Source organism: Urocitellus parryii, chromosome 12 (assembly GCF_045843805.1).
Source record: "Urocitellus parryii isolate mUroPar1 chromosome 12, mUroPar1.hap1, whole genome shotgun sequence".
NCBI lineage: Eukaryota > Metazoa > Chordata > Mammalia > Rodentia > Sciuridae > Urocitellus > Urocitellus parryii.
This window is the reverse complement of record NC_135542.1, coordinates 52616681-52644369: the sequence shown is the minus strand read 5'-3', so window position 1 is coordinate 52644369 and position 27689 is coordinate 52616681. Positions and strand designations below refer to the sequence as shown.

Here is a 27689-nt window from a genome sequence, read left to right as displayed (position 1 = left end):
ATGGTGACCACATCTACTCACAGACAGAAATCAGTCAACCCTGACTAAATGACTTACAGAGAACTTTAATAATACATTTCAGTCAGAGTCTAAAAAACTCTCTTTGCTGATGAAAAATCTGTCCTGTTAGAAGTTCCCAACCAAATCTGCTTATAATCCATTTTCAATGAACCTCAGCTTCCTTTGAAGTAGAATAAGCTTCTAAAGCATTTAGCCAACAATAAGCACATTGTGAAGCCTGTCCTTAAAAAACTCAATACCAATGAGTAAAGTCACTGGTTAGAACACAAGTGAGATAGCAAACTACTTCTACCATGTAGTTGAACATTAGATAAAATTATATACAGCTATTTTTTTAAAAGAAATAATCAAAAATCATCTTTTAAAACTATCTACTCCATTATCCCCTCTGTATGAGAATGGAGCCCAGGACCTCATGCATGCTAGGCAAGTGCTTAGCACTGATCTACATTCCCAGCCCTTTTAAATTTTATTTTGAGACAGTGTCTCACGAAATTGCCCAGGCTGGCCTTGAACTTGTTATCCTCCTGCCTCAGCCTCCTAAGTAGCTGGGGTTACAGAAATATACCACCATGCCCAACTTAAAACCATCTGCTTTTAAAACTACCTTTACTAATTTCTGAATGAACTGCTTAATTTTTTAAAGCAACTAGTTTTGTTTTACAAATAACTCTAATGATTACATGTAAAGTCAAGTCAGATATTGTTTAGAAGTCCTCTTTAGGTTACAACTATTTGAACTCCAAGGGACACTTGGAGGAAGTCACAATTTTGGACTCTACCTGCTTTTCTCTCAAGTATCTGTAGGCACAATATTCATACAACGAATACAATAAGACTCATTAAAATACTACAGTTGCATACTCTTCAATCAAAACAACTAAGGCAACAAGTCTTTAAGGAATCAAAGGTTAAAAAAGAGAAATAATTTTAAGAGCTCATAAGTGGCAAAAGAGAGTGAAACACATTGGTTAGCAAATAGAAGCATCAGGCTACACAACTTTAATGACCCTGACACTTACTGTTCAATTCGGGGTGACAAGTACAGTTTTGGATACACCTGGGTGGCTTCAGCGTCCTCAAAACTGACAGAAAGGAGGGCCACATCTTCTCCAGGATCTTCATTTACATCCTTAGATAGGAAGTGAAAAAGACAACATCATGAGCACCTGCTCTCTGAATATCATCTCACAGTCCCCTGGCCCTGAAGCTGTGGTTGTGAGTTCCCCATATTCCAACTGAGCAGCTCAGCACATCCTTTCCCACATACCTCATAACTTTTTTGGAGTGATGGCTCTCAAACTTTCGCCCAAAGCCTGCCACCATTGGAGAGGCACAAGACCCCCACCTATTTCACTCATTCCCACATTCCAGGTAGAGGAGAGGAGCAAATCCGGCATTAACAAAGAATTGGCAAAAAACCATAATTAACAAACTGTAGTAAACATATTGCTATAAACATGCTTTACAGCCTAAAACATGAACAAAAGGTTACAATACCCAGTAATCTTATTATTTCTACCTTTATAGTATTTTGTAAGTTATTTAAATAGCAGAAATTCCCAGGAAGCATCACCCCGAAGTTTATCACCATAAAAGCAAACAGCAGGGGGGCTAGGTACACATGTACTTCAGCAAAGTGACCATAGATGATTGACAGGGGACCACAAAACACACACATATTTTATATATATATATATTTTTTATGGTGCTAAAGATCAATCCAGGGCCTTGCTCATGCTAGGCAGGTGCTTTACCAATGAACTACATCTCCAGCCCAAGACACATATCTTTAAATGCCTAGTTATAAGAATCTTAAAGGACAAAACATTTTTGATCCAAATATGTTTATTATTGATCAATGTGCCAATGCACACTTGGACCACCACAAGCTAAACGGATAATGATAAAGCTAAACGTACTATAATTTTTAATTAAAGAGGGAGAATAACAGCAATTGAGTATCATAACCAATTTAAGCCAACACTGTTGTACTGATGAAGTCTCCTGGATCAGAGCTGTGCAACTTAGAACTTCATGCATGGTTTTATGATTACTGCCAAGCACCAAGTGGCTGCCAGGGTTCTGAATAAGATACTGAACTGTATGTTGATTTTAATTTGTGCATACAGAGCTTTAGCAACCCTTAATAACTTGGTAGAGACCTCAATTCGAATATAAAAATTTTAAATACTTAATAGAATTGTTCACCTTCCACCCACAGGGATCAGAAAGAATTGATCTGTATTTCTGGATCAGTTTATCAGTCCTCAGGCAAGTAGGTTCAGCAGCTATACCAGGCAGGTGGTCCCAACCTGGATTTTCAGATTGGCTGCCCCTAAACATTGAGAACTTCAGACACAATGTCCTTCATCTGTCTAAAATCCCAGCCCTTCTTTCCTTGCAGCCTGGGAAGCTGGTCAGCACACTCACCTGACTCAGCTCTGACATGGTCAGTCTCCTTGCTCTGCCTCCTACTGTGCCCATAAGATACACACGTGTGACATGTATACACAGGGAAAAGGACCATAAAGTCTCTCCTATCCGAAAAACTAGAACTTTTAAAAAGGCAGCATGCTGGACTTTCTCAAGTCCCCCAGATTCTCTTGTCTTTCTCCTAGAAAGAGTTGTCTTTGCTCCCTGACCCCCTCAGACCTGAGCCCACTACATCATGGGAAGAGCCCAATGACTCTACCATTTTGAGATTTCCAAGGGTACCCACTAAACACAGCAGAGTTTCTCTGTCCTTTCTTACTTGATATTCCACACAGTATTTGGCATGGATGATCACTTGCCTCTAGAGACTCTTTTTTAAATTTTTTTTTCCTTCTGAAAAATGATATTCTGGTCTTTTCCTACTTCTTTGGCTGCCTTTCCTTCAGTTTCCATTCTTTATTTTTTTAAACTTCTTAAATTTTTTCAGTTACGAAAATTAGGCTGGTTTTAACAAATCAAGCCATATATAAGTTTATAAAGAAAAAGCTCTTCCACACTCAACTCACCCACCAATTTTCAAGGTAAGCAGTATTAACCATGTGTAGGTCAGTTGTCTGTGCTCATAAAAACATACATGTAAACAGCTCTTTAACCTTCTGTTTTGTTTTCCTAATGGAGTTATATTGTACACATTGTTCTACCAACTGCTTTCTAAATAGCCACATGACATTCTGTGGCATGGATTTCAGACTTTCAGGGTGTCTGCAATTCTTAGCCACTTAAGAGCATTACAATAAATACTCCTGTGTGTGTATTTGTATGTATGTATCTTTCTATTTCTTAATCAACAACTAAAACTGAGCTCTTTGGATTAAAGATTATATGAACATTTTATATTTCAGTGGAATCTAAAACAATTATTTTCTGAAAAATTTGCAGGAATTCACATTTAGCACCATAAATTTCAGTATCAGTATAAGAGAGTTTAATCTCCTTCATCTTGAAAACTAGATAACACTGGCCATTATTATTTAGATTTAGTATTGGAAATCTGAGACCTGGAAAATGGTATCACAATTTAGATTCAAGAATGAGGCTGAACAACTTTTCACATGTTTCTTGGACATTGAAATTTCTTCTATAAATTTCCTCATCAAGTTCCTTACCTATTTTTAATATACGTGTTCTTTTATTGTTATTTAGTAGGCTTATTAGCCCTTTGCAAACACAGCTATTACAAATACTCTTTCTCAGTCTAGCTTTTGACTTTTTACTCTGGGGGCTCTCTGTCATTACAAAAAATTAGATTTTGGGGACTCAGGTTGTGGCTCAGTGGTACAGCGCTTGCCTAGCACATGTGAGGCACTGGGTTCGATCCTCAGCACCACATAAAAAAATAAATAAAATTGTGTCCATCTACAACTTTAAAAAAAACTATTAAAAATTATTAGATTCTTACAGAGTTGAATGTGGTCAATAACCCTGAGGTTATATAACTATTTCTCTAGTTTTTCATCTACCATTATTTTAATTTTATATGTAGATATGTAATACCTTCTTACATAAGAAGCACCACTTTGGGTTTTTATTTGGTTTTGGCATTTTTCCCCCCTAAACTGAGGGAGAAAATGGAGAAGTTTCCTTATGGAAGGTTGAGGCTGAAGACTATAGTAACAAATTACCAACCCCTGTAAAAACACACTACAAAAATCCAGGGGCCACTAAAATCCACCCTCCCCTCCTCTCTCCCTGACCCCCCCTCCCCGCCTTTTTTTTGGTACCAGGGATTGAAGCCAGGGGATGAGCCACATCCCCAGCATATCCCCAGCATCAGCACCACACCCCCGCCTTTTTTCTTTTCTTTCTTTTTCTTCTTCTTCTTCTTCTTTTTTTTTTTTTTTTTTGGTTTAATTTTGAGACAGGGTCTCACTAAATCACAAAAGCTGTGGCTTCAAACTTGTAATCCTCTTGCCTCAGCCACCCCAGGATCTGGGGTTACCAGTGTGTGCCACTGCACCCAGCCTGAAATCTTTTTAACTGGCAGCTTTATTCCATATACCTATGGATAATTTATAATAATTTCCTTTTCCTACATTGTAACTCCCTATCTATCTCACTATTATTTTAGGAAAGAACAGAAATGCTTTAATAATCCACAGAAAAGGAGTGACCCTGGCTTACATCATCAACATTTATCATCTGACATCCTGTAAAAAGTACATGAAACATTGGTCTGAATATAAAACTAGTTAGTTTCCAGGAGTTCATTTCATGAATTTCTGTAATATGTTTTATTCTTCTTGGTGTAGTACATGAGTTTTCCCTGAATTGATATTTGATTCCTAATGGATACCTAAGTTTGACTTTGAGTGCTTAAATAAGCCTAAAGAGTTCCAAAAATACAAATACACACAGTGCTGTTTCCAGTTTCTGCAGCTCTAACAGGCTTGAACATGTGTTCCCTCCCATTTGGGAAATTAGAAAAGAAGTCCTTGTACCATGGTTCTTAGAAGCTAACATTACAGATGATTATTGTAACCACTAATGGCAGCATTTGAAAAACAGAGGATGGTTATAACGTAGTAAGGGACATTTTTAAGTGTACAAGTATACATTTTCAGGGCTTTCTATCTGTGCCATCTGAAACTGCCACAGGCTAAAATGCAGGGAAAGATGCCGAATCTGCTAAAGCTAAAGAATACTGCCTTCCACCTTTATAAAAGCCTGTCGAGGCACTCATATATTTATATATGGGGAGGCAATAATAGTCACGATATTCAGCTGCTGAGATGTAACAGTGGCTTTGACTTGACTACAACAGAAAGGGGTTCCTGTGGTTTCTTGTGAATATTCACGATAGATGAGCCCCTTGGAGTCTGGGAGCTTTTCCTGTTCATTTTTGCATCCCTAGTGTCTGGAACACAGTACATCAAATTGGCTGGAAAAAATGCAAGAATGATGGAAAGAATGAGTAAATGAATGAAAATTAACCACTGAGCTTGCTTTTGTAATGGGAGAAATAATTTGGGTTTTAAGGTTCAAACTGGTGGAATTAAATAGAAAATGCTTTCAATTAGGAAGATTTGACAATTTATCTTTGTAGTTCCTTAAGTCTATGACTACTTAAGATTTTACTAAAGAACATTCAAATGTGAATCGTGGTACCAGCTGAGGACACACCTATTCAAAAGAGACAATATTTCTTGGATCATAATGATTCCTTTATATAACTATTCTCAAGAGAGGCTCCTTGCGGATATCAAAAGAGTATAGGAAAATGACATTTTGCCTTGGAAATGAAAATAAATACAAGTCTAATCTATCATTATGCTGCACTCCTTTGATATACTAATTATTCCAAATAAAGATAGCAGCCATTAAATAAGTTCTTATAAGTTGAGAATATTAGTGTCAATGTAGGCACAAACTACCAATTAACTAATTGCTGATAAACATTAGGTGAACTAAAATGTTGCAAGGTCACATAAGACTATAAAAAAGCCACTGTATTTCTCAATTCAAAAGGACTTACAACAAATATATAACCATTACTAGTAAAACCAGTCTGTGGGCATAAATGACTATAAAAATGACTATAAAGAAGCTGCTATATATGATATCAAACTCTGTTTAGCACTACTTAAGTTACATTTTAAGTGGTATTAAGAGACGTGGGATTAACCATGATCCTAGGGTAACCAAAAGCCAGGTGTAGGTAAGTATCTCTTCATACAGACGCTGTGAGTTTTTGACAAGCTGTATGCAAACTAAAACTTTCTAAAGCTGAAGCATATTTTGAGTGAGTTCTGTACTTCAGAGTTTCCAGTATTAGATAATATAGATTTGTCACCATCAGGTTACATAAATGTAGATTTTTCACATCAATTTTTTCAAGTGAGAAAATAAGACTTTCTTACGGTGCTACCATTCACTCAAGCATTTAACTAGTATATAATATGCTACAAATGTTCTAGATAAAAATTAAAATAGAGAAAGGAGATGAGGAGGGAGGATGGAATGAAAATTTGAGAAGGGCAGTAATAGAGGGCCTTATAGAGAATCAGCAGCAGCTCTTTCATTTCTTGAGACAGAGCTTTAAGATTAAAAAAAAAAAAATCCTCTTAACTCACTGTGTGTATCAAAACAGCAGCCCCAATCAAAATTTAAATTGAGATTCTACTGGCATTAAGACATGATAATGAATATGGTAAGAACGGAATTAAATCTAAACGGAAGAAATATTCAAGAATAAGGAAATCAATGTACATAAAAACTTCGCCTCCCTGCAAGGGGGTCTTTGCCCCACAATGACACTGGTCCTTGTAGAAATCAAGTCATTTCCTTTTCATAAAAGTGCTAGGAAATGTACAAGTGCCAGAGAAAGCAATCTAGTCAGAAAGCAAAACAAACCCCAAAGTGAGGGAGTCAGGTTGGGCCAAACAGATGAGGAGAGCAATGCTGTGGCTGGCTCTTTCCAGGCAGCAGGGTCCTATGGCCCTGGACTAGGGGTTCTGGAGGCTCAGTCGTGGCCTATCTCCACAACATACTGATTTCATGGTTAAAAAACTATTTTAGTATTTTGATATCCTTTATGAAGGTAGCATTTATGAGAGTCACTTTTGGTTTGGTTTCTCCAAATGGAAATAGGAGTATTCTTTTTGCCTAATTGGGCCACTTTCCTTATGTTTTACTGGGTCTTTGCATTTTCCATTCTCCTTGTCAAAAGCTCTTTCTCTCTTTTTCTTAATCACAGTGGTTTTAGTTTCTTTAATTGATTGCAAATTCACTAGCTCCATTAAGATTCTTTTTAATTACAATCTAATCCATGGTAGTTTCCACCATATTGCTTCATGAATTCCTCATATTGTCTGAGCACTGTAGGTTTAAATTCTAAATACCCTGAATATCTTAAGGACAGGGTAGAAACCTATATCCTCTTTCCTATCCAAGAGCTAACATTTACTCAGTGTTTATTCAGCAGTCACTTTGCTTAGTGCTTTAGATACATTTACATAATCTTCATAAAAACCTTATATTATTATTCTCACTAGCAGATGAAGAAACAGATTAAATGGAGAAGATAAGTACTAAACTCAAGCATGTTGACTCAGAACCTGGACTCAAACACAATACCATATCTCATTCCACCAGCACACTGTTGGGCACAGGGAAAAGACTCAGTATCAATGGTCAAAAAATAAAGTATAAGAAATTCATAAATCTACATGCAGGAATGGTATCAGAGAGTTACTACACATTTACTTTTTCTCCACTTAATGTCTACATCCTATATGCTCCAAAAGAGTATGAACAACATTTCTTATTCCTTGTTATCCAGAATTGACTACCCTGAATGCAACAGGCACTGACAGGGTACTGAAAACAAAAAAGCATATGCTTTATGTATTTTAATGCTTATTGCTAAACATTATAAGAAACTGAAGTTCATAAAGGCATAAATATATAAAGAATAAAGGCTAGAGGTCATCTGCCAAATAAAATGTTTTCATCTGATCTTTACACAGACTCCAGGAAGGAGAATAGCTTCTCCAAGGACATCCATGAGGACCGTGGAGTTCTAAGGCCATAATATCAACCTTCTTTCAATAATGTATGGTTAAGCACATTCTATGATTAACTAACTCTACTCAGTGAAAATAAGGAGCGCTGATTGTCAGGTCAGGAAGGGATAACTGCAATGTTCTCGAAATAGCCAGCTCTTCCAGGGTAAGTTCAGGACACCATAGAGCTGTTGCCACCTGCCCATGTTTTCCAAAAGTGACATTCTGAGTGCATTACTACTAGATGTCACGATACAGTTTGGAGTTAGGTTTTCTAAATTTTTTATTTTGTTTATTTTCATAAGCAAAGATCATTTTGTGGCTTTCATTTATTCAGGAATCTGCTTGTGAAGCTGTACTTTCCCTTAATATGTTAGTTGTAGCTGCTGTTTATAAAGCTAAATTGAAACACATGTTGTACAAATAAACTTTGAGGGAAAAATCCTGGCTCTTTTAAAATAATGATGATCACGATTCTGTCGGTCAAATACTGTCCCATCAGTTATTACACTTAACAGACACAGCCACTAGATCTCTTTGAATGGTCAAGGTGCTACTCTGCAAGTGTGCACAGTGGAGCCTTTTTCTCTAGGAGGCCAGAGAGGCTAGGTGGGGAAAGCCCTGTGGTACAGCCAGGGTACTCACTGGCAGCGAATGACTTCCTCACTCCTGCCAACTTCTCTACACACCAAAGCTTTTAGAGAAAGAATAGAGAGCTCGGGGTTCCCCCAATTGCTCTAATAACTGTGCTCTTAATGAATGTAGAAAGAGTCTTTGGAATTTAAAGCATCAATTCTTTTAACTGTTTTATAAATCATACTGAACTACATTTGGGAATATCTCTGAATTGTGATTTTATGCAGACCTACTGAAATGAACCTTGTGCCAGATTTTATCCAAGAATCCAACAAAACAAGTGAAAACAATTAGTGAGCTTTTATTTGACCACATGTGGAATAGTGATGGACACTATTTCCCACATCCTTAGTACATCTCCATAACTTAGAGAAAAGGTCAAGTCTATTTTTATTCTTTCCTATGTTTTGTTGGTGCATTACAATTTTGCATAATGGTAGGATTTTTTGTTATGTATTTGTACAAGAACACGATATAATTTGGCCAATATTTGGCCCTTCCCCTCCCTCCCCTGGTCCCTTTCCTCTACTTTACAGACCTCCCCTCAATTTTTGTGAGATGGATTTAGGTCAAGTTCTTTCCTAAATTTTTTACATAACGCTCTGTAAAGAACAGAAAAAGTTTTAAGGTGGCAGTTGATCAAGTGGACATCCGTAATTCTGTCCACCTGGCCCAGTCCTCTGGACAACCCTGATCCTTATAGCTCCTGAAAGTGCTGTCCGTTTCTAACCCCTGGGAACAGCTGATGAGTTTAGGGCAAGGCTTGTCCTTTCTTCAAGATTTTTGATTGAGGGTGGGCCAGCTCCTCTGCAGAGGCAGGGGGAAAAAAAATCAGCAGCCATATTTCCCACACATGGAAGAGGCTGGGCTGCAGTGGAAGAATAAAGCCAACTCAGCTGAGAAAAGCAGAGAACAGAGAGGCCAGAGTCCTGGCAATATCCACATCCTTGGTTCCTGTGGGTCTCTGTCCAGCTGTGTCCCTGCTCTTGCTGTGGTTTGGCTATTTAATCAGTTCCTGGCTTCAGAAAGCTAATAAATTGCCCTATACGCCTAAGGGGTTTGAAGTGGTTTTCCTTCAGTTATAACCAACATTTTTCTCTTGTAAATTATTAAACTGAGGTAATAGATGATACCATGGCAAATCAAAATCTATAGAATTGAGTGATTAAAAAAAAGGCTTTTATCCCAGGGTCATCTGAATACTTATTACACACTATGGAATGCTGGGCTTTAATCAGAACCTAGAAAAGACCCTCAGGACAAAGATGAGAGAGCACCAGAGGAAAACTTTGCTAAAACCATCTCCCGAAGCGCCGGCCTGTGGCTGCCACGAGGCTGTCTTTGGACTCGCTGCCTCTCACCTTGGTAAGACTTGAAGCAGCACCATGACCCATCCTGGGCCTCCAAACATCTCACATTCCCTGCTTCTCTTCACCCAAAGAACAAAAAGGTGTAAGATGTGACCATGCTAAAGGCAGATGGTCCACAGCGGCATGCCATTTGAATACATGAAATGTTTCGCAAATGTGTCCTGCAACTTAAGAGCTGCCCAAATATGGTGAACTTTCAGCTATAGAAATTTTTTTCCCTAAGAGATTGCGTGCTTTTGTTTTTTCCATATGATATGCCAAATGTGGGCATTATGGGAAGCAATAGGCTTGCACAGCTTTTTCAAATGTATGTGCAAGTGCCAAGCACAGAAGCAGGCATGAAGATGATGTTCATTAAATGTTAGTTTCGCTTTTCTTACTCCTTCCAGATTGCTTTCCATTACCAGGCCATTCTTGCTACCATTAAAGCTATACTCAGTCTTATCCTCCCCAGGTTTTTTTTGTTTTGTTTTGTTTTGTTTTTTGGGGTTTTTTTTTTTTTTTTTTGGAGTTCTGGGGTTTGAAGATCCTTCCCAAATGATTCTGTGTGTGAGAACAGACGGGCTCTAGAAGCTAACAACACCTTCGCACCCAGCAGGTCACTTGGCTCAGACTGTCTGGTGCACATGACAACTAAGCAACTGGTTATTTCTATGTTATTTCAGCCACCTGGCACTGCATCCTCATTAACTGGAGACCAGCATAAGTCATAGGTGTTAAACAGAGAATGGAGTCTACGAGAAACTCCCTCTTTGAAGTGACTGGTGATCTCTGGATGAACATATTGCTATTATTTGTGGAACCTAAAGGGCACCCTGGAGCTCTGAAACAATGAGAGGCTTGAGCCATCTCTCTCGGAAACTGAATACAGAAAAGGTCCTGGGTAAAAAATAAGCTCTGAGAAGCAGTGTAAATATTGGGCCTTTCTCCCAGCCTCAAAAGCCCTCCCCTGTCTATACCTGGCTGACATTCAAGCTCCTCCAAGCTATATTGTTTTTCTACTACCCCTAGCATGGCTCCCGTGATGCGCTGTCCTTCTATTAGGTCTCTACTCCACCATTCCATCCCGAATGCCTTCTCCCAGTCTGGCATCTCCCAACCCCAAATCTTCAAATTGGATCTATTCTATTTATTTTAATTGTGTTAATTACTATTTTTTAAAAAGTTGTTCTTTTTAGATATGCAAGACAGCAGAGTGTATCTGGACATATTATACATATATGGAGTATAACTTTCCACTCCTGTGGTTGTACATGATGTGGTATTACACTGGTCATGTATTCACATGTGAACACAGAAAAATCATGTCCAATATATTCTACTGCCTTATTCGAATCCCCCATCCTTCCTGTCATTCCCCTTTGTCTAATCCAAAAAATTTCTCTTCTTCAAAGTCCAATTCAAATGTTACATCCTCTCTTGAGACTTCCTTGACCCTATCATCTGATTTAATGGTTTCTCCTTTGAAATTCTCCAGATTCTTTGCACCCTTCATACAGTAATATTTCATTGTTTCTTTTGTGTCTTAAGGTTATTTACATAAGCACTCATCATTTAATCTGATTGGGTTCCTTAAGAGTAGTGACTGCTTCATTAATTTCTATATTCCTAGTGCCTACTATGGTGCCTAACACAGAAAGAAGCAAGTGATAAATATTTGATGAATAAATGTATGAATGAGTGCACAGACTGGATTCAAAAATGAATTTCACAAATGGGCATCCCTATCAGAAGCAGCAGAGATCTATGTAAAGTATTAACTTGATTTTCCAATATAATCAGTTAGTATGAGTTTGGGGAGAATAAGTAATTTTCTACTAGGTTCAGTTTATCCCCTAGGATAAGAAGAAACTTCAGACTTAAACCCTAACCAAATGGTCAAACTGTATAGTACAGAAAGGCAAAAGCAATATTTTTGCCATTTATAATCTGATTTCTGAATCAAAGTTAATAAACTTCGATGCCACATGCTATATATGTCACTAAGTCGATATTCATTTGTGATTTATCAATCATGTGTGCAAGACACTGATAAGAATAAAAAAAGTCAAAATTTTTTTTTGCAAGAATCAGTTTTCCCCTATAGCAGCAGATATAAACACATGAAAATGAGAGAAGGTTTTCTTGACTTCAGTAAGAGATCTTGCAGGATTAATGGTCAGGAGCCCCATGAGGAGAGGCTAAAGAACTCATCCACTACTTCTAGGTGTTGGGAATGAATTAATCAGACTGACATACTTTCTGTCTGGCATTAGGTTTTTACAAGAAACGCAATTAAAAAAGCAGAAGAGAATGGGTACCCCCAAGAAGAATGACAGAGAACTTCTATTTTTTTTCTATCCTCTACTATCCCCCCTCCCCTCCCCTCCCCTCCCCTCTTCTCTCTCTACCCCCTCTACTGTAATTCATTTCTCCCCCTTGTATTATTTTTCCCTTTCCCCTCACTTCCTCTTGTATGTAATTTTGTATAACCCTGAGGGTCTCCTTCCATTTCCATGCAATTTCCCTTCTCTCTCCCTTTCCCTCCCACCTCTCATCCCTGTTTAATGTTAATCTTCTTCTCATGATCTTCGTCCCTACTCTGTTCTTAGTTACTCTCCTTATATCAAAGAAGACATTTGGCATTTGTTTTTTAGGGATTGGCTGGCTTCACTTAGCATAATCTGCTCTAATGCCATCCATTTCCCTCCAAATTCTATGATTTTGTCATTTTTAATGCAGAATAATACTCCATTGTGTATAAATGCCACATTTTTTTTATCCATTTGTCTATTGAAGGGCATCTAGGTTGGTTCCACAGTCTTGCTATTGTGAATTGTGCTGCTATGAACATCGATGTAGCAGTGTCCCTGTAGCATGCTCTTTTTAGGTCTTTAGGGAATAGACCAAGAAGGAGAATAGCTGGGTCAAATGGTGGTTCCATTCCCAGCTTTCCAAGAAAGCTCCATACTGCTTTCCAAATTGGCCGACAGAGAACTTCTAAAGGAGGCAAGAAGTAAGGAAGGATTCTGGCTTTCTTAGGCTGCAGGATGATAAGTTAAAAGCTGTGGATGTTTTCCAATGAAGATCATCCTGCCTCTTTCATATTTCAGACTATCTAATTCAAAACACCTAGAGACAGAGTACCAGGAACAGCCCCGCAATGAGGGAGTGGCATAACATCTATGAATGAATGACGCTACCCTGAGCTTTGGTGCTCAGACTATCAGCACTGCTGTACTTTGGGGATATTTTTACAAATTTCTGGATAATCTGTGCTTACATTAACATTTGAGAAGCATTGGCTTAAAGGACTGGCAGTTAAAGAAACGAAAATAGATCCAAACATAAAGAGAGAACTGAGAAGTAATGGACTGTGATGTGTAATAAAATAATACAGATGAATGGTATGCTTCACTGGGTTAGGAGAGTGGAAGGTATCTTAGACAAAGTTTAGGACTTAAAAGCAAGTATACAGGAAATAAAGACCAAATGACAAATCAAATTTCATGAAATTAAAAAAAAATCTACATCAAAAGACAATGTCAGTTGGGTGTGGTAGTATAGCTCCAGAGGCTGAGGCAGGAGGATGGCAACTTCAAAGCCAGCCTCAGCAACGGTGAGGCACTGAGCAACTCAGTGAGACCCTGTCTGTAAACAAAATACAAAATAGGGCTGGGGATGTGGCTCAGTTGTTGAGTGCCCAAGTTCAATCCCAAGTACCGCCCCCTCCAAAAAAAAAAAAAAAGACAAAATCAATAGAATAGAAAGACAAATCAAAATATTTGCAAGTCATGTGCCTATAAGAAATTAATATCTGGAATATATGGAGAATTCCTAAAACTCAACAACAACAAAATACTACCTGATTTAAAAATGGGTAGAGAACTTGAATAGATATTTCTCCAAAGATTTACAAATAACCAATAAACACATGATGAGACACTCTACTGTAATCAAAACTACAGTGGGACACCATTAGGAGAGCCACCAAAACAAAACAAAATGAAAAACAGAAAGTTGCAAGTGTTGGAAAGGATGTAGAGAAATTGAAACCCTTGTACACTATGAATGGGAGTATAAAATGGTACAGGTGCTATGGAAAAAGTACAATGGTTCCTAAAAAATTAAAAATAGAATTACCATATGTTCTAGCAATACCATTTCAGGGCATATACCCCAAATAATTGAAAACATGGTCTCAAAAAGACATGTGCACACCCATGTTCATACCAACATTACTACAATAGCTAAAATATGGAAGAAAGCCAAGTATTTATTGACAGATAAGTAGATTAGCAAATTATGGCACAGAGACATATAATTGATCCTTATAAAACATGAATGAACTTTGAGGACATTATTCAGTGAAATAAGACAGTCACACAAAAAAACAAATACTTGGGCTGGGGCTGTAGCTCAGTGATAGAACACTTCCCTAGCATGTGTGAGGCACTGGGTTCAATCCTGAGCACCACATATAAATAAATAAAATAAAGGAATAAAAAATACAACATTATTTTTTAAAAAACAAATAATGTATAATTCCACTTATATGCAATATTAGAACGGTCAAAATCATAATGACAGAAAGTAGAATGATGGTAACCAGGGACTGGTGGTGGGGAAAGGAGAATAGGGAGTTGTTTAATGGTTCTGGGGTTTCAGTTCACAAAATGAAAAGAATTATAAAAATGGATGGTGGTGATGGTTCCAAAACATTATGAATGTGCTTTGTACTGCCAAATTGTACACTTGAAAATGGCTCAGATGAAAGACTTTTAATGTTTGTTATATGCAATGTACAACTTAAAAATTGAAGAAAAGAAAGATTTTATAGCATATTTCAAAAACCCAAAACAGAGGAAGAATCACAGTGGAAATTGAAATATACAATAAGGTATTTTTCCAACATTCTTCTAACCAGTCACATCCACATGGTCTGCATGAGTCAGAGAAAGGGGCCCAGGTAAAAAGAAGGGGCATTGGTGAGACCAACCCCTTGGGATCAATGATACCAGTGAATCTGTGCCAATGGTCCTGACAAGGATAAGGAATAAATAAAATAGAAAATGTTAAAGGTAATAAGGGTCTTCAAAATCAGGGTCCACAATCTATATCCTGCATTCTGAGAACTTAGGGAGCACACATACTCTCTAAGAGTATGTGCCTTAAGAGCAACCCAGGGGAAACCAAATGGGCGGGCTTTGGGGTCTCTGGCCCCACTTTAGCTGCAGTGGCCACAGTTCTGTTCAACAGAACAGGTATTGGCAGAAAGATTCTGCTTGTAAAAAAGTTTCCAGCCGATTAAGAAAAAAAAGGTTTAGGGGCCAGGGATATAGCACAGTTGGTATAATGCTTGCCTCGCATGCATAAGGCCCTGGGTTCAATCCCCAGCACCACCAAAAAACAAAATAAAATAAAAAGAAAATTTTGTAACCATTGATTCCAACACACTGACTTTGAGAGACATTGAGATAAGAGAAATTATTTCTCCCATGTGCAGAACTAATTAGTCATAGGGCAGGAACCCAAACCCAGGCACAGTGCTGTTTTCTACTACATCATTCTCCTAGATCCAAATTTGCTTTGAAAGCTCTTTGCTACTTACTAAATGAGGTCTCTGTGAATCAAAAAGGAAATGCAAAATCCTATAGAGGAATAATAGATGAAAAGTGTCTCTACAGTGAATTATGAAGAATTAAAATATTCATGAGGGAAAACATACTATATTAATAGCTCCATAAATGAAAAACTATAAATATTGGACTTAGCATAACTCTTGAGTAGGTGGATTTGTAAGAACTTTACTAATTATAGAAGTGCTGATGCCAGATTTAGAAGAATTATAAATTGAGTTAGGCTTTATCATTGGCCTGAGTTAGTGAAGAATATTTCTTTAATTTCTAAACTAATAGCAGGTTTAAGATAGATCAATTGACGAACATGTGCAGTTTTGTGCTTATGAGCAGAAATTGTGACATTTCACGATGCATAAATGATGATGAAAGTAACGAAGGCTCCTAGCAAGTGGTAATTCTCCAGGGAAGCGATTAACAGCTTAACATTTCTAATTCACTTGGAACGTGGATTCAACTTACTGAAAAAAGTTTACACTAAATAGGTATCAAAGAATGTAATTAGGATAGCAGAATAGGTTGGGCCCCTAAGCTGGGTTTTGGGGGTCTATTACTTAATTAAATGTTGATAAAGACACAAGAAAACCTGTGAACAATCCAAAGCAGGTTTCACAAACTGTGTTAAAAAACAAAACTATGTTAACAATAACAACAACAACAACAAAAAAGACCTTTCTAATGCCTCAATACAACAATTCTGGGCTTTTTCTCCAGATAAACTATGGCTAGACCAATGTATGTTGCAGATCATTACTCTTCTGGTTTTAGTCACTTCCTTTCTCCTATCACACTGAGGATGCCCTTGGGGCTGGCCCCAGAATTCATTAATACAGAATTCACTTATTCATTCATTAAACAAACATGTGCCCCCTATGTTTTGGGCACTGCCTAGATGAACTGAGAATATATTCCCTGAAAACCTTAACAGTTGTGTGGGAAAAGTATGCTAGTAAATTAACCATTGGGTTAAAACTATTACAATAAAGGTGCATTCCAAGAGAGGGGTTCCCCTATGGCAGGACAAAGCAGGTACACTAAAGAGAGGGCAAAACGGGGTGTCATGTAAGGCTTTGGAGGCAATGTTGTTAGTTGGAAGGAAGCCAAGTTATGCCAGGGAATAAAAAGTGGAAATAAGCCAGGTGTAGAGGTACATGCCTATAATCTGCAGCAGCTAGGGAGGCTGAGGCAGGAGTATCATGAATTCAAAACTAGCCTCAGCAACTAAGCAAGGCACTTAACAACTCAGTGAGACCCTTTCATTTATAAAAAGAGGGGGCTTGGGTTGTGGTTCAAAGGCTGGGATTGTGGCTCAGTGATGGAGCACTTGCCTAGCACGTATGAGGCACTGGGTTTAATCCTCAGCACCATATAAAAATAAATAAATAAAACAAAGGTATTGTGTCCATCTACAACTAAAAAATTTTTTAAAACTGGAGGGCGGGGGCTGAAGATGTAGCTCAGTGGTTGAACACCCCTGGGTTCAATCATTGGTACCAAAAAAAAAAAAATTTAAAAAAGTGAAAACTGGTAGAAGGCACAGAACACAACCACAGTGCTATACAGGAAGGCGAAACTCTGGATATTAGGGAGAAGTGGTAAAAGCTGAGTCTGAACAAGTTCAAGGGCCAGACTATGAACAACCTTGATATGTTTTAGTTGAGGAGCTCATTTTAAGAGTCATGTGGAAAGAGATTACAGGTGGGCAGTGACATCACCAGATCATTTACAATATCCTAAGAGCTTTGGAAAGCTGGATTGAAGGAGGGCAAGGCTAACTGTGGGGTGAGGAGGGAGATCTACAGTGGTCCACCCAGAAAAGCAACTTGGTGCAACATGTCAGAACCCAGGCAGAGGGAGGAGGGTGTCCACCTGAGGAGGGCAGCAGCAACAATGGGAGACTGGCCACACACAGAGGGATGGACATACATGTAACCTATACCTTATGTTATAATAGTATATTGAGGCTAAGGGAATCAGATTCATTGCTTTCAGAGGAAGAAGTTACAAATATGCATAGAAGGAAAAACAGAACCCAGTGAGTTCAATTGCAATTGGAGGCATTTACCTGAAAATGGTTTCTCAATACATATAAAGAGAGAAGCAATGCTTAGCATCAAAAAAAGATAGCAACTAACAGTAACCCATGAAATAAGAAAATTATGAATCCATATTGCTATAAATTAGTATAGCTAATTTGGTGAAAATGGGACATTTATGTAATCTCAAAAGACCTTACCACAAAACATGTACCAATGGAAAAGGGAGAAATGTGACTTTGTGGTAGAAAGCCTAGTAGACACCATGTTACTCAACTTACTGTCACTGTGATAAAATACCTGAGATAACCAACTTATAAGGAAGAAGGCTTACTTTGGCTCATAGTTTCATAGCAATAGTCCATGGCCTCTTAGCCCTGTTGCTTTAGGCCTGAGGCAACATAATATATCAGAGCAGGCGTGTGTGGTGGTGGAGGCCTGTTCCCCTCTTGGTGGCAGGGAAGCAAAAAGAGAAACTGGAAGGAGCTGGAGTTCCAAAGATCCCTCGCCCCAGTGATCTAACTTCCTTCCCTTAGGCCCCACCTCCTAAAGGTTCCACTACTTTCCCATAGTGTCATGGGCTGGGAACCAAGCCTGTAATACAATGGGCCTTTGGGGGACATTAAATATCTAAACTATGATAGATACCACCTTAAACAAGTGCTGAACACAAACACACCATCAGTAACAAGGCAAATGGCTGTGGTGTGCTGTTTGAGAGGAGGCGTGAAGAAAACACAGCCTCACTTCACAGATATTTCTTTGCCCATGTATGCACGGAATCTAGTCAGGAGAAAACACCAGGCAACCCAAACTGAGAGACAGTTTAGAAAGTAACAGGCTCATCTTCAAAAATGGTGCAAATGTCAAGGAAAAACTGAGGATCTATTATATTTAAGAGACCTACAACTAAAGGCAACATGTGATTCTAGACAGAATGCTTCTGTGACCAAGAAATTACTGGAACACTTGGTAAAATCTAAATGGGTCTTAGAATTGGATGATATAAAATAACAATAATTTTATATACATTTAAATATACATTTTATATGAAATATACAGAATATAAAGTTAATAGATAAAATACATCATATATAAAGTATATTATGTACACATTATATATTTTATATGTAAAATATATTTTTATGACAATTACTTAGTCATTTATGCAATTATTTCTTATTAGTCCTTACTAATGAGAAAAACATACCAAAGCATTTTGAAGTGGTAGCCATTATGTCAACAACTTACTTTTAAATAGTTTGTTAAAAAGAGAGCTTTTACTGTTTTTATATTTCTACTGTAAATTTGAGATTGTTTCAAAAAAATTTTTAAAAGAATTTAAAGAGGAGGCTGGGGTTATGGCTCAGCAGTAGAATGCTCGCCTGGCATGTGCGTAGACCATGGGTACGATCCTCAGCACCACATAAAAAATAAATTTAAAAGTTATTGTGTACAACTAAAAAAATCAATCAATAAATAAATATTAAAAAAAATTTAAAGAGGACCAAAAGGAAAGAGAAGCTGGAATATAAAACAGAAACACATTACTCATGCTTTAAAGCTTCACAGAACACATACTTAATTGCATAATATGTATAATTCTCAGATCATTACATGGGTTTAGTAATTTCCCCAAATATTGCTATTTTCCCCAAATACAGAATCCCACCAGGTTTAGTTGAAGCAATCTAGAGGGTATGGCCAGCCTCCCCGCATTCTGCAAACAGGATCTGATGTCCAAAGTCAACACACCTAGGTTAGTTAGCAGTGTTTCTCACAGACATTGCTTCACAGGTTTATTTCTGGCTGGGTGCTATACGTCACACATGAAATTACATCCCATCAACCTGTTAAGATGGACACTGTTATCATCTCTATTGTGCAAACTTAAAAATTCCCCCAAAGATATTAGGCAAAATGTCCAGTCTTCATATAGTAAATAGAGCATCAAGAAACAAATTCAGTCTTCTAACTCCCAGCCCATGCTCTCCCCACTGCAACCAGGACCTCCCTAGTACAGGCCACCCTGGTGCTCATCACAGGGGAGACAAAAAAGAATAAGACAAGTTTCCAGAGAACCATCTGCTCCACCTTCCCCTTGCTATGCTGCAGTCGGAATCTTGTGCCTCCCTCTCTTGACTCTCTCACATACCAATTGTCATCAGGGTCACTACTCATTCTTCCTTTTATTCTATTTCATCAAAGAGATGCCACTGTAGTTCTGAATGTTTACAAACATGCGTTAGAATACAAAGGTAAAAAAGTGTTTTTTAAATGTTCTATGTTAAATGAGTTTATGGAATTTACAATGACCACTAATCACTTAAAAATGAGAAGAACAAATGACTCGGGAGGTGTATAGAACCAAATAGTTACTACTTGCAAATGACTTGATGTTGGGTAAGAAAAGCCAAAGACCAACCTGGGAAATACTAGGAGCAGAGACAAGTGAACTTCTGATTCCAAAACTTCCAATGTTTCACTTGGAAACAGATCTCCTAAGAGACTCTCAGAAATGAAAGCCAGGCCCCTGAATGGAGAAATGGGACCAAAAAAGAAATGGGAGTTGAATCCTTCATTTTCATGAAATTATGGCATTCTTCCCTCTACAGTGATGGTGGGAATAGAAACTGACGGCTAGACAACAGCAGAGGAGGAGGAAGAGAAGCTACTCCACTAAGTCAATAATAAATCTCTCCATCAAGCCCACAATAGAAAACGGGACACATTCAACGTCCCATCTGTAATTTGGACTTATTCACCAGTAACACTGGCTGTGAAGCCTTACTAGGAGTCTGAAAAGCTTATATGTATTGAGTAGACTTTCCCATAAAACAATACTCCAAAATGAAAGATATCATATAAGGACATATGATTTCTTTCAAAGTCTAAGGAAAAGAAAAGGCGTAACAGAAAACAAAACTAAAACCTAGAGTATGCGAATCAATCACAAGAATCAAGACAGCAATTTGTTTATTCAAATTAGTATAGTCAAATTAATATAATTCAGGAATGATTTTAATCCAGGAACTTAAAGGAAAATGCAGGGCAGTTATGTTTCTTGTTGTCAGTACCAGGTCAGGGAGGGTAGTGGCTTTGGTTTACCTCCAATGGCCTCTCTCAAAAACACCAACTGACTGAGTCTATTCCTGGAATTGCTTTGGCCTCCCCTCATCTCACACACTGTACTGCACCGGGAACAGTGGTAATATGCGAAACAAGTTCAAAGATCCCAAAGTGGAAGACACTGTTTTCCTGCATCCTACCTACTGTAACTGAAAACTGGGAATTTACTGGAATTGAGGATTTATTATGAGTCAGATGGCTGATAGCCTTTCCAACGAAAACATCTGCTCTACAAAGGCACAACTGCTACAATCCATTTCCTCTTGGATCTGGAGAATGACCAAGTTAGAGCTTAGCCCTTTCCTTAAAGACACAGGGACTTGAAATGAGAAGTAGAATAAAAGTGAATCTCTATATCATCTTCCAATTTCCACTACTTTCTTAAGTGGTATTAAAAATACAATAAAATAAGAAAATGAATGTAATTTGGGGCATTAAAAAAGTACAATCTGTCCAGAGGAACAACCAAGGACTTTATCAGGTCAATCAGATTTGCAGCAGCACAGATAAAACCAGTTTGTTCTTTTGTATTTGAGGAAAGAAGGGAAATTTACTACCAAAACACAGTGGGAAAAGGGTTTTATTATTCATTCATTCATTCAACAAATATTTTCTGAGCATTTCTATGTGTTAGGTACTGTTCTAGGAACAAGTAGAGAACAAACTAGATACGGGTCTTCCTCTGGGAGCTTATTTTCAACATAGGATCACAAACATTAAACAAGTAAGCCAATTCATTAGCAGTCCTCAAATTATTCCAGGAGTTGCTATCTTGCTTCCAATGATCTATTTACAACAATTGGCACCAAGATTTTTTTCCAGCAACTACAAAGTAGTGAGATAGGTTTTAGGGGCCATTCCCTACCTAATGCAGTGGTTCAAGTTCTAGTGATTGTTTAAAAAAAGAGAGACACATTCTTGGATACTACTCCTGGGGATTATGATTCAATAAGGTCACGTCAGCCAAGGAAATATGGACTTCTTAAAACTTAGCTGGCAGTTGGATTGACGAGCCAGGTTTGGGGTTTACTGTCCTAGAATACTCACCTCCAAATATTTTAAATCTTATCTGTTGGTAAAAAAATGTTTGAGCTTCACATCAATATGCTTCTATATATTTATTCATAAGCTATATACATTCATCTATATATTAATACAGCATGACTAGCATAAAACATGTACAAACAGTGTACCTTCTAAGAAGGTAAGAGAAAAATAAGTATAAAGCAAAATATTTCCCCAAAACTAGGTAGCTTGCTCACTATCTGGGGCATGCCAGAGGTCTGCAGGTTCCTCATTTAGACCAGGTAGAACAACTACCAGAAAGGCCCCCTGATTCACAACTTGATAAGAGAGGCTCTATCTCAGCCCTCATTTTGCTCCATAAACTTACACGCCTCACTTCTAACACAGGTGCAGGGAACTAGTCAAAAAGTATTAGAATTATAATTGTCTCAGTGGCAGGAATTTGGGAGGTCCTGCCTCACTCTGCCACTGTATACCTGCCAGTTCTTGCTGACACACACCAAGTATGGAAAACCTGATCTGAAAAACATACAACCTCTGTCCTAGGTTCAGCAGCGATAACCCTGCTGTGTCATTGTTTGATTCATCGAGTGAACGTGTCCATACATGTTAGACCTTAGGCAATGTGGTGCAGTAGAAAGATCCCAGACTTTGGAGTTAGCCTAGTGAGAATCATGGCTCCACTGCTTCCTTGCTATGTCAACCTGGCTGGATATGTTACTTAAAACCTGGCGGGCCTGTTTCCTCAACTGTAAGATGGGAAGAATTATAAAAGTGCTGTTATCAGTAACACTAGCCACTCCTACAGCTACCATCATTGTCATTATTATCCTAGATCATCTTAGACTATCTGACCTACCTGTTCCTGGCTGTGGACACTGAGCCTGGCCCATTTTCCTGGAAATGATACCATTCATTAACCTTCTATGCATATAACTTTTGTTGGTAAATCCTGGCCTGTCTGTGCAGGATCCATTTCTTGTCTGGTTGTTCCTGCCCATGATGAATGAGTAGCACCACAACTGCGGCCTCCTGGGAACCTGCTCCCTCCTGGCCAGGCCTGCACACATCCCTGGGCTTTGAATTCAGTGGTCCACCACAAAAGCCAATAGACCTCTCTGCCCTCATTTGACACTTAACTTCCTGGTTTTTGTTTCTGCAGGCACAAAACCTCAACAGGTATCAGCTTCTCTAGTCTAGCCATGTCTCCTTTCCAGTGTCACTTGTTTGTGCTTCCTGTTATTATTATTCAAAGAGTCACATGTAATGAAATCGTTTACTGAGTTTGAAAATTGGAAAGAAATACTCAAAAGGATCTAATCACAATTGCAAGAAGACACACACACATATACCCATCAAGAGGGTATTTCTACTAAGACTTAAAAATCACCATCTTAAGAAGAATCAGACAGTTTTCCAAGTGTCTATATTAATCAGGAAAAAAAAATCAAAACAATTAAAACCCTATCTAGTGAACAGAGATGTGGCTCAGCCACTTGCCTAGCATGCCCAAAGCCCTGGGTTTGATCCCTGGTGGTGGAGGGGGTTAGGGGGGGAGGGCTATCTAAGAGAGTTAAGAAAAAGAGCCAAGAATCCATATCAAACTAAAATTAGGAAAGGCAAACAAATAAAAACTAAAAGAAAAAAAAGACACAAAATAAATATAAGCACCAGTCCAAAAGAGAAAAATTCAAATTAAATCACGTAAGTGAGTAAGTTAGAAAACAGGTTTGGGGGCTGAGGTTGTGGCTCAGTGGTAGAGTGCTCACCTAGCATGTGCAAGGCCCTGGGTTCAATCCTAAGCACCATATAAAATAAAAAGATAAAGGTATTATGTCCAGCTACAACTAACAAATAAATATTTAAAAAAAGAAAACAGGTTTTTAAAAAATTAGGTCATTATAAATCTGGGTTATATGCTATAAATCTAATGATTAAGTGGAAATAGATAAAAATTCAAAATTGCAAGCAGTATCAGGAAATAGCAACATGAATGGGTAATTTACAACAAAAGAAATGCTATTAAGAATTAACTGCTTTAAAAGGTGTCAATACCCAGTGAGTTTGTCAGAGAATGATTTAAACTTTCCATAAATAGATGAGAACATTCTTCTTTTCAGTGTACTTCATAAGACAAATATAGTTTTATTTTCCAAAAATAGATATGTACAATTTTTATGAGTATGGCTTTAATAACTAAATAAAAACCTTAATCAACAGAACAAAAGACCATTTAAAATAATTTTCCATTTTGAACAAGCAGAGTTTATTCTTGGACTGCAAGAATGAACACAAGGGAAACAATATAATCTATCACATGAAGAAAATATAGAAATCATATCATTAGTGCAATAATGCCCACAGAAAAGTAAAACACACATTCTAAGATCTTTGTTAGAGCAAACACATCAGACTCTCCCAGAAACTTCGGGGGACAGTTTGTGTTCTTGGTAGAATTAAAAATTGGGCTCAAGCTTCTGGCCCCAGAAACTTGATGTCATCTGCTCACTAACTGCAGAGCCATGGTCCATAGGTAGGTGACATTATGCAATCAGAATGATAACTTAATAATTTATTATGGTAACAAGTAATTAGGTACTAAAAATAATCTAAGTTCTTATGTATTAATAATCTAAGTTCAGTGTATTCTCTTTCTGTAAGGAAGAGAAACCCTTTCTGAGTGAGTAGCAGGTCAGAAAAAGGCAAGGTAGATAGGAGAATTGCATTTTAATGGAGCCTGATGCACCCATCTCACCCTAGAGGTGACCTTAGTATTACAGGACTAATAGGAATACCGAGAGTGCTTAAACTCCGTGAGCTACATATATCCTCCTGCATCCATCTCTACTTTCAGATTATTCTAAGTTCACTGGCAAAACCGTCCTTTATTTGGATATGCTGAATTAGTTACTGCCAAATTTTGACTCTATGATGTTCTTTTTCCCTAATCTTTCCCTAGCTTTGGTTTTTCTTTCTTTAAGTACAAGAACACATTCAAACAAGTCCAACGTTGCTCACTTGGGATCCATTTCTTCTCAAAGAGAATATCATGTTTTTACCTCAATCCATTTATGTGCTGGCTGCAACTTTCACAGGGTAATCTGATTCATTTATTTCCTAGTTCTTAGGAAAGCAAGGGTACTCACACAAGTAAATAAGTAAATAGATATTAGAAAGGAAAGAAGAATTTTAAAAGTATAAATATAGGAAGAAAAGAAAAACTTTTATATATGACATAGTTTATATTAAGTTATAAAATTACATGATTATAGAACTCAATAAAATCAACTTAAGGGGTTGTGGTCATAGCTCAGTGGTAGAGTACTTGCCTAGCATGTATGAGGCACTGGGTTTAAGCCTCAGTATCACATGAAAAATAAATAAATAAAATGAAGGTATTGTGTCCATCTGTAACTAAATTTTTTTTAATCAACTTAAAATAATTAGTGTTCAAAAATGATTTTAGCAAAGTTGCAATGTAAAAATCCATTTGAAACTACTACAAACTACATACTATGGGCCACAACTAGAAATGCAATGGAAGAGACCCCATTTATAATACTGACAAAAAAATTCAATAAGTGGGTATTAATTTAAATCAGAAAATTGGAGGCTTACTCAAAGATGACATAAAGTCTGACAGCAGAATCAAAGAAAGATGGATAAATGGAGAAATATAATTTGTTCCATGCTGGGAAAACTAAATATAGTAAAGATGACAACATTCCCTAAATTATTATGTAGATTTAATAAAACACTGATTTTACAGAACTTGATATTTGTACTAAAATGCATTTTGGAAAAGTAGGCAAAATATACCAAAGGAAAAACACTGAAGTTATAATAGTGGTTTCAAGCAATCAAATTTTAAGTTTATAGAAAAAAATATTTCTTAAAAAAGATATGGTATTATGGGGCTGGGGTTGTGGCTCAGTGGTAGAGTGCTCACCTAGCATGCATGAGGCACTGGGTTCGATCCTCAGCACCACATAAATGTAAAATAAAGATATTGTACCCACCTAAAACGAAAAAAAAAAAGAAAGAAAATTTAAAAAAATTTTAAAAGATATGATATTAGTTGAAATAAAAAAAAACTCAAAATGTAACTCAGAAATAAGCAGGAAGGGTAGAATGTGATAAGACAGAAGCAATCGTATGACTAAGGGAGAAAGTACTCGTGAGCAACTGGAGCGTGAACAGCAGGCCAAGAACAAGCTCATGTGCAGGATAGAGAGTGGAGATGGGCAGAGAAGAAAAGAGACGAGTGTATTTATTCTGTTCAGAAGAGAAAGAACTTTATAACTGCCCTCTCCAAAGTAGAAGAGGATGACACACATTTTCATACACTATTAAAAAAGAAAATTTTCTACACCCCCAAGTAGATCAAATACAATATTAAATATCAAAAGGACAAAGAATAGAGAAGACCCAAAAGAAGAGATGGCAAATAATTAAAAAGCATGGATAACCACATTTACTTGAACAAGCAGTCCAAGGAGATGCACCCATAAAAAGGTGCAACTTGACAAGGCAAAGAGACATCATTTGAAGTTATTATTGTGTAGCTATTAACTTAGTAAAAATAAATGAAAACATCAGAAACCCAATCAGGAGAAAAATTAGAAGATAAAAAGCTCCCTGTCCCACATTCCCGCCCATATCCCAGTTGGTCCCATATTTTGGTACTGGTTATGTTTGTGGGTTCATGAGGTCTTTATGGACAAGATCTCATTCTCTACTATTCTGGTGAGTGAATCTGAGTTTTATTTCCCCGTCCCCAGGTCCTCTGCTGCCCGCCATCTCAGTACCTCTACAATTTTAGCCCTATCTGGTTCTTACCATGCTCAATTACTGTAATTCTCCTTCTACCAGCTCAAACCCCTTCCCATTACCAGGCACTGTTACCTTCCTGGATTCATCATCCAACCCAATGAGTCAGTTTATTTATCAGGGCAGCATTTTTGGCCTGACTCATCCAATTGAGAACAGTCCTGATTAAACATGGAGACACATTTTCACGTTGTTGGGAATCCTATAAGTTAATCTAAACTTTGCTGAATGCAACCAGGAAATACTTAACAAGCAGTCCTTATCCTTTGACTCAATAATTCTACTTTGGGGAATTATGTTAAGGAAATAATCCAAAGGTAAAAAAAAAAAATAGGAATTAGCACAAGATGTTTAGAGCAGTACTATTAGAAGTAAGAAAAGAAAGTGAGTGACTGAGTGAGGAAGGGACAGAGGAAGGAAGGAAGCAAGCAAGCAAGCAAGCAACGTGGGGCGAGAGGGAGGGAGGGAAGGAAAGGAAAGGAAAATTTAAAATATCTAATAAGAAGGGCAGTTTTAAAACTATAACATGTTAACATAACTGAATGTTCTATAACTACTGAAAAATGGTAACTGTGTAAACCACAGATACGTGGAAGTGGTTATGAAAAATATTGGGGAGATAGTTTACAGATATTAGAAGTCAAAGGACATGGTAACTATTGGCTCCAACCACCAAGACCACCCCAAAGCCTAGATCTAGTGTTCTTTCTATACCTTTTCCCAACTCTATCGCCACCCCAGAAAGTTATTCTTTATTTTCTTCTACCAGAGTTTAATTTTTTTTCTTTTTCAGATCCATAATACCTAAAATTGTTTTAAACTTCCTGTTTCTGAATGGGAATCTAAATGTATATCAACAGATTTCTAAGATTTGTACAACTCAGGATGTAGATATAGTTCTTCTTCTTTTTTATAATGGCATGTCTGATAAGGTTCAGCCATTGTCAATTTTTGTTTAGCCTAAATATCTTCCTGTGAGGTCCTTCCAATCCCTGGTCACCCAGCTGTGATGTCAAAAGCTAGATT

The 27689-nt window shown here is 37.6% G+C and overlaps 1 protein-coding gene across 1 annotated transcript in view; it reads right to left on the bottom strand.

Annotated features, from left to right (window-relative positions):
• The window catches only part of Babam2 (BRISC and BRCA1 A complex member 2), a 396592-nt gene that overhangs the window by 174950 nt on the left and 193953 nt on the right, over positions 1-27689 (bottom strand). Inside the window, exon 7 of the mRNA XM_026391012.2 lies at positions 1044-1153. Within this exon, the coding sequence (XP_026246797.1) occupies positions 1044-1153 (110 nt within the window). The remainder of the gene's footprint in view (positions 1-1043; positions 1154-27689) is intronic.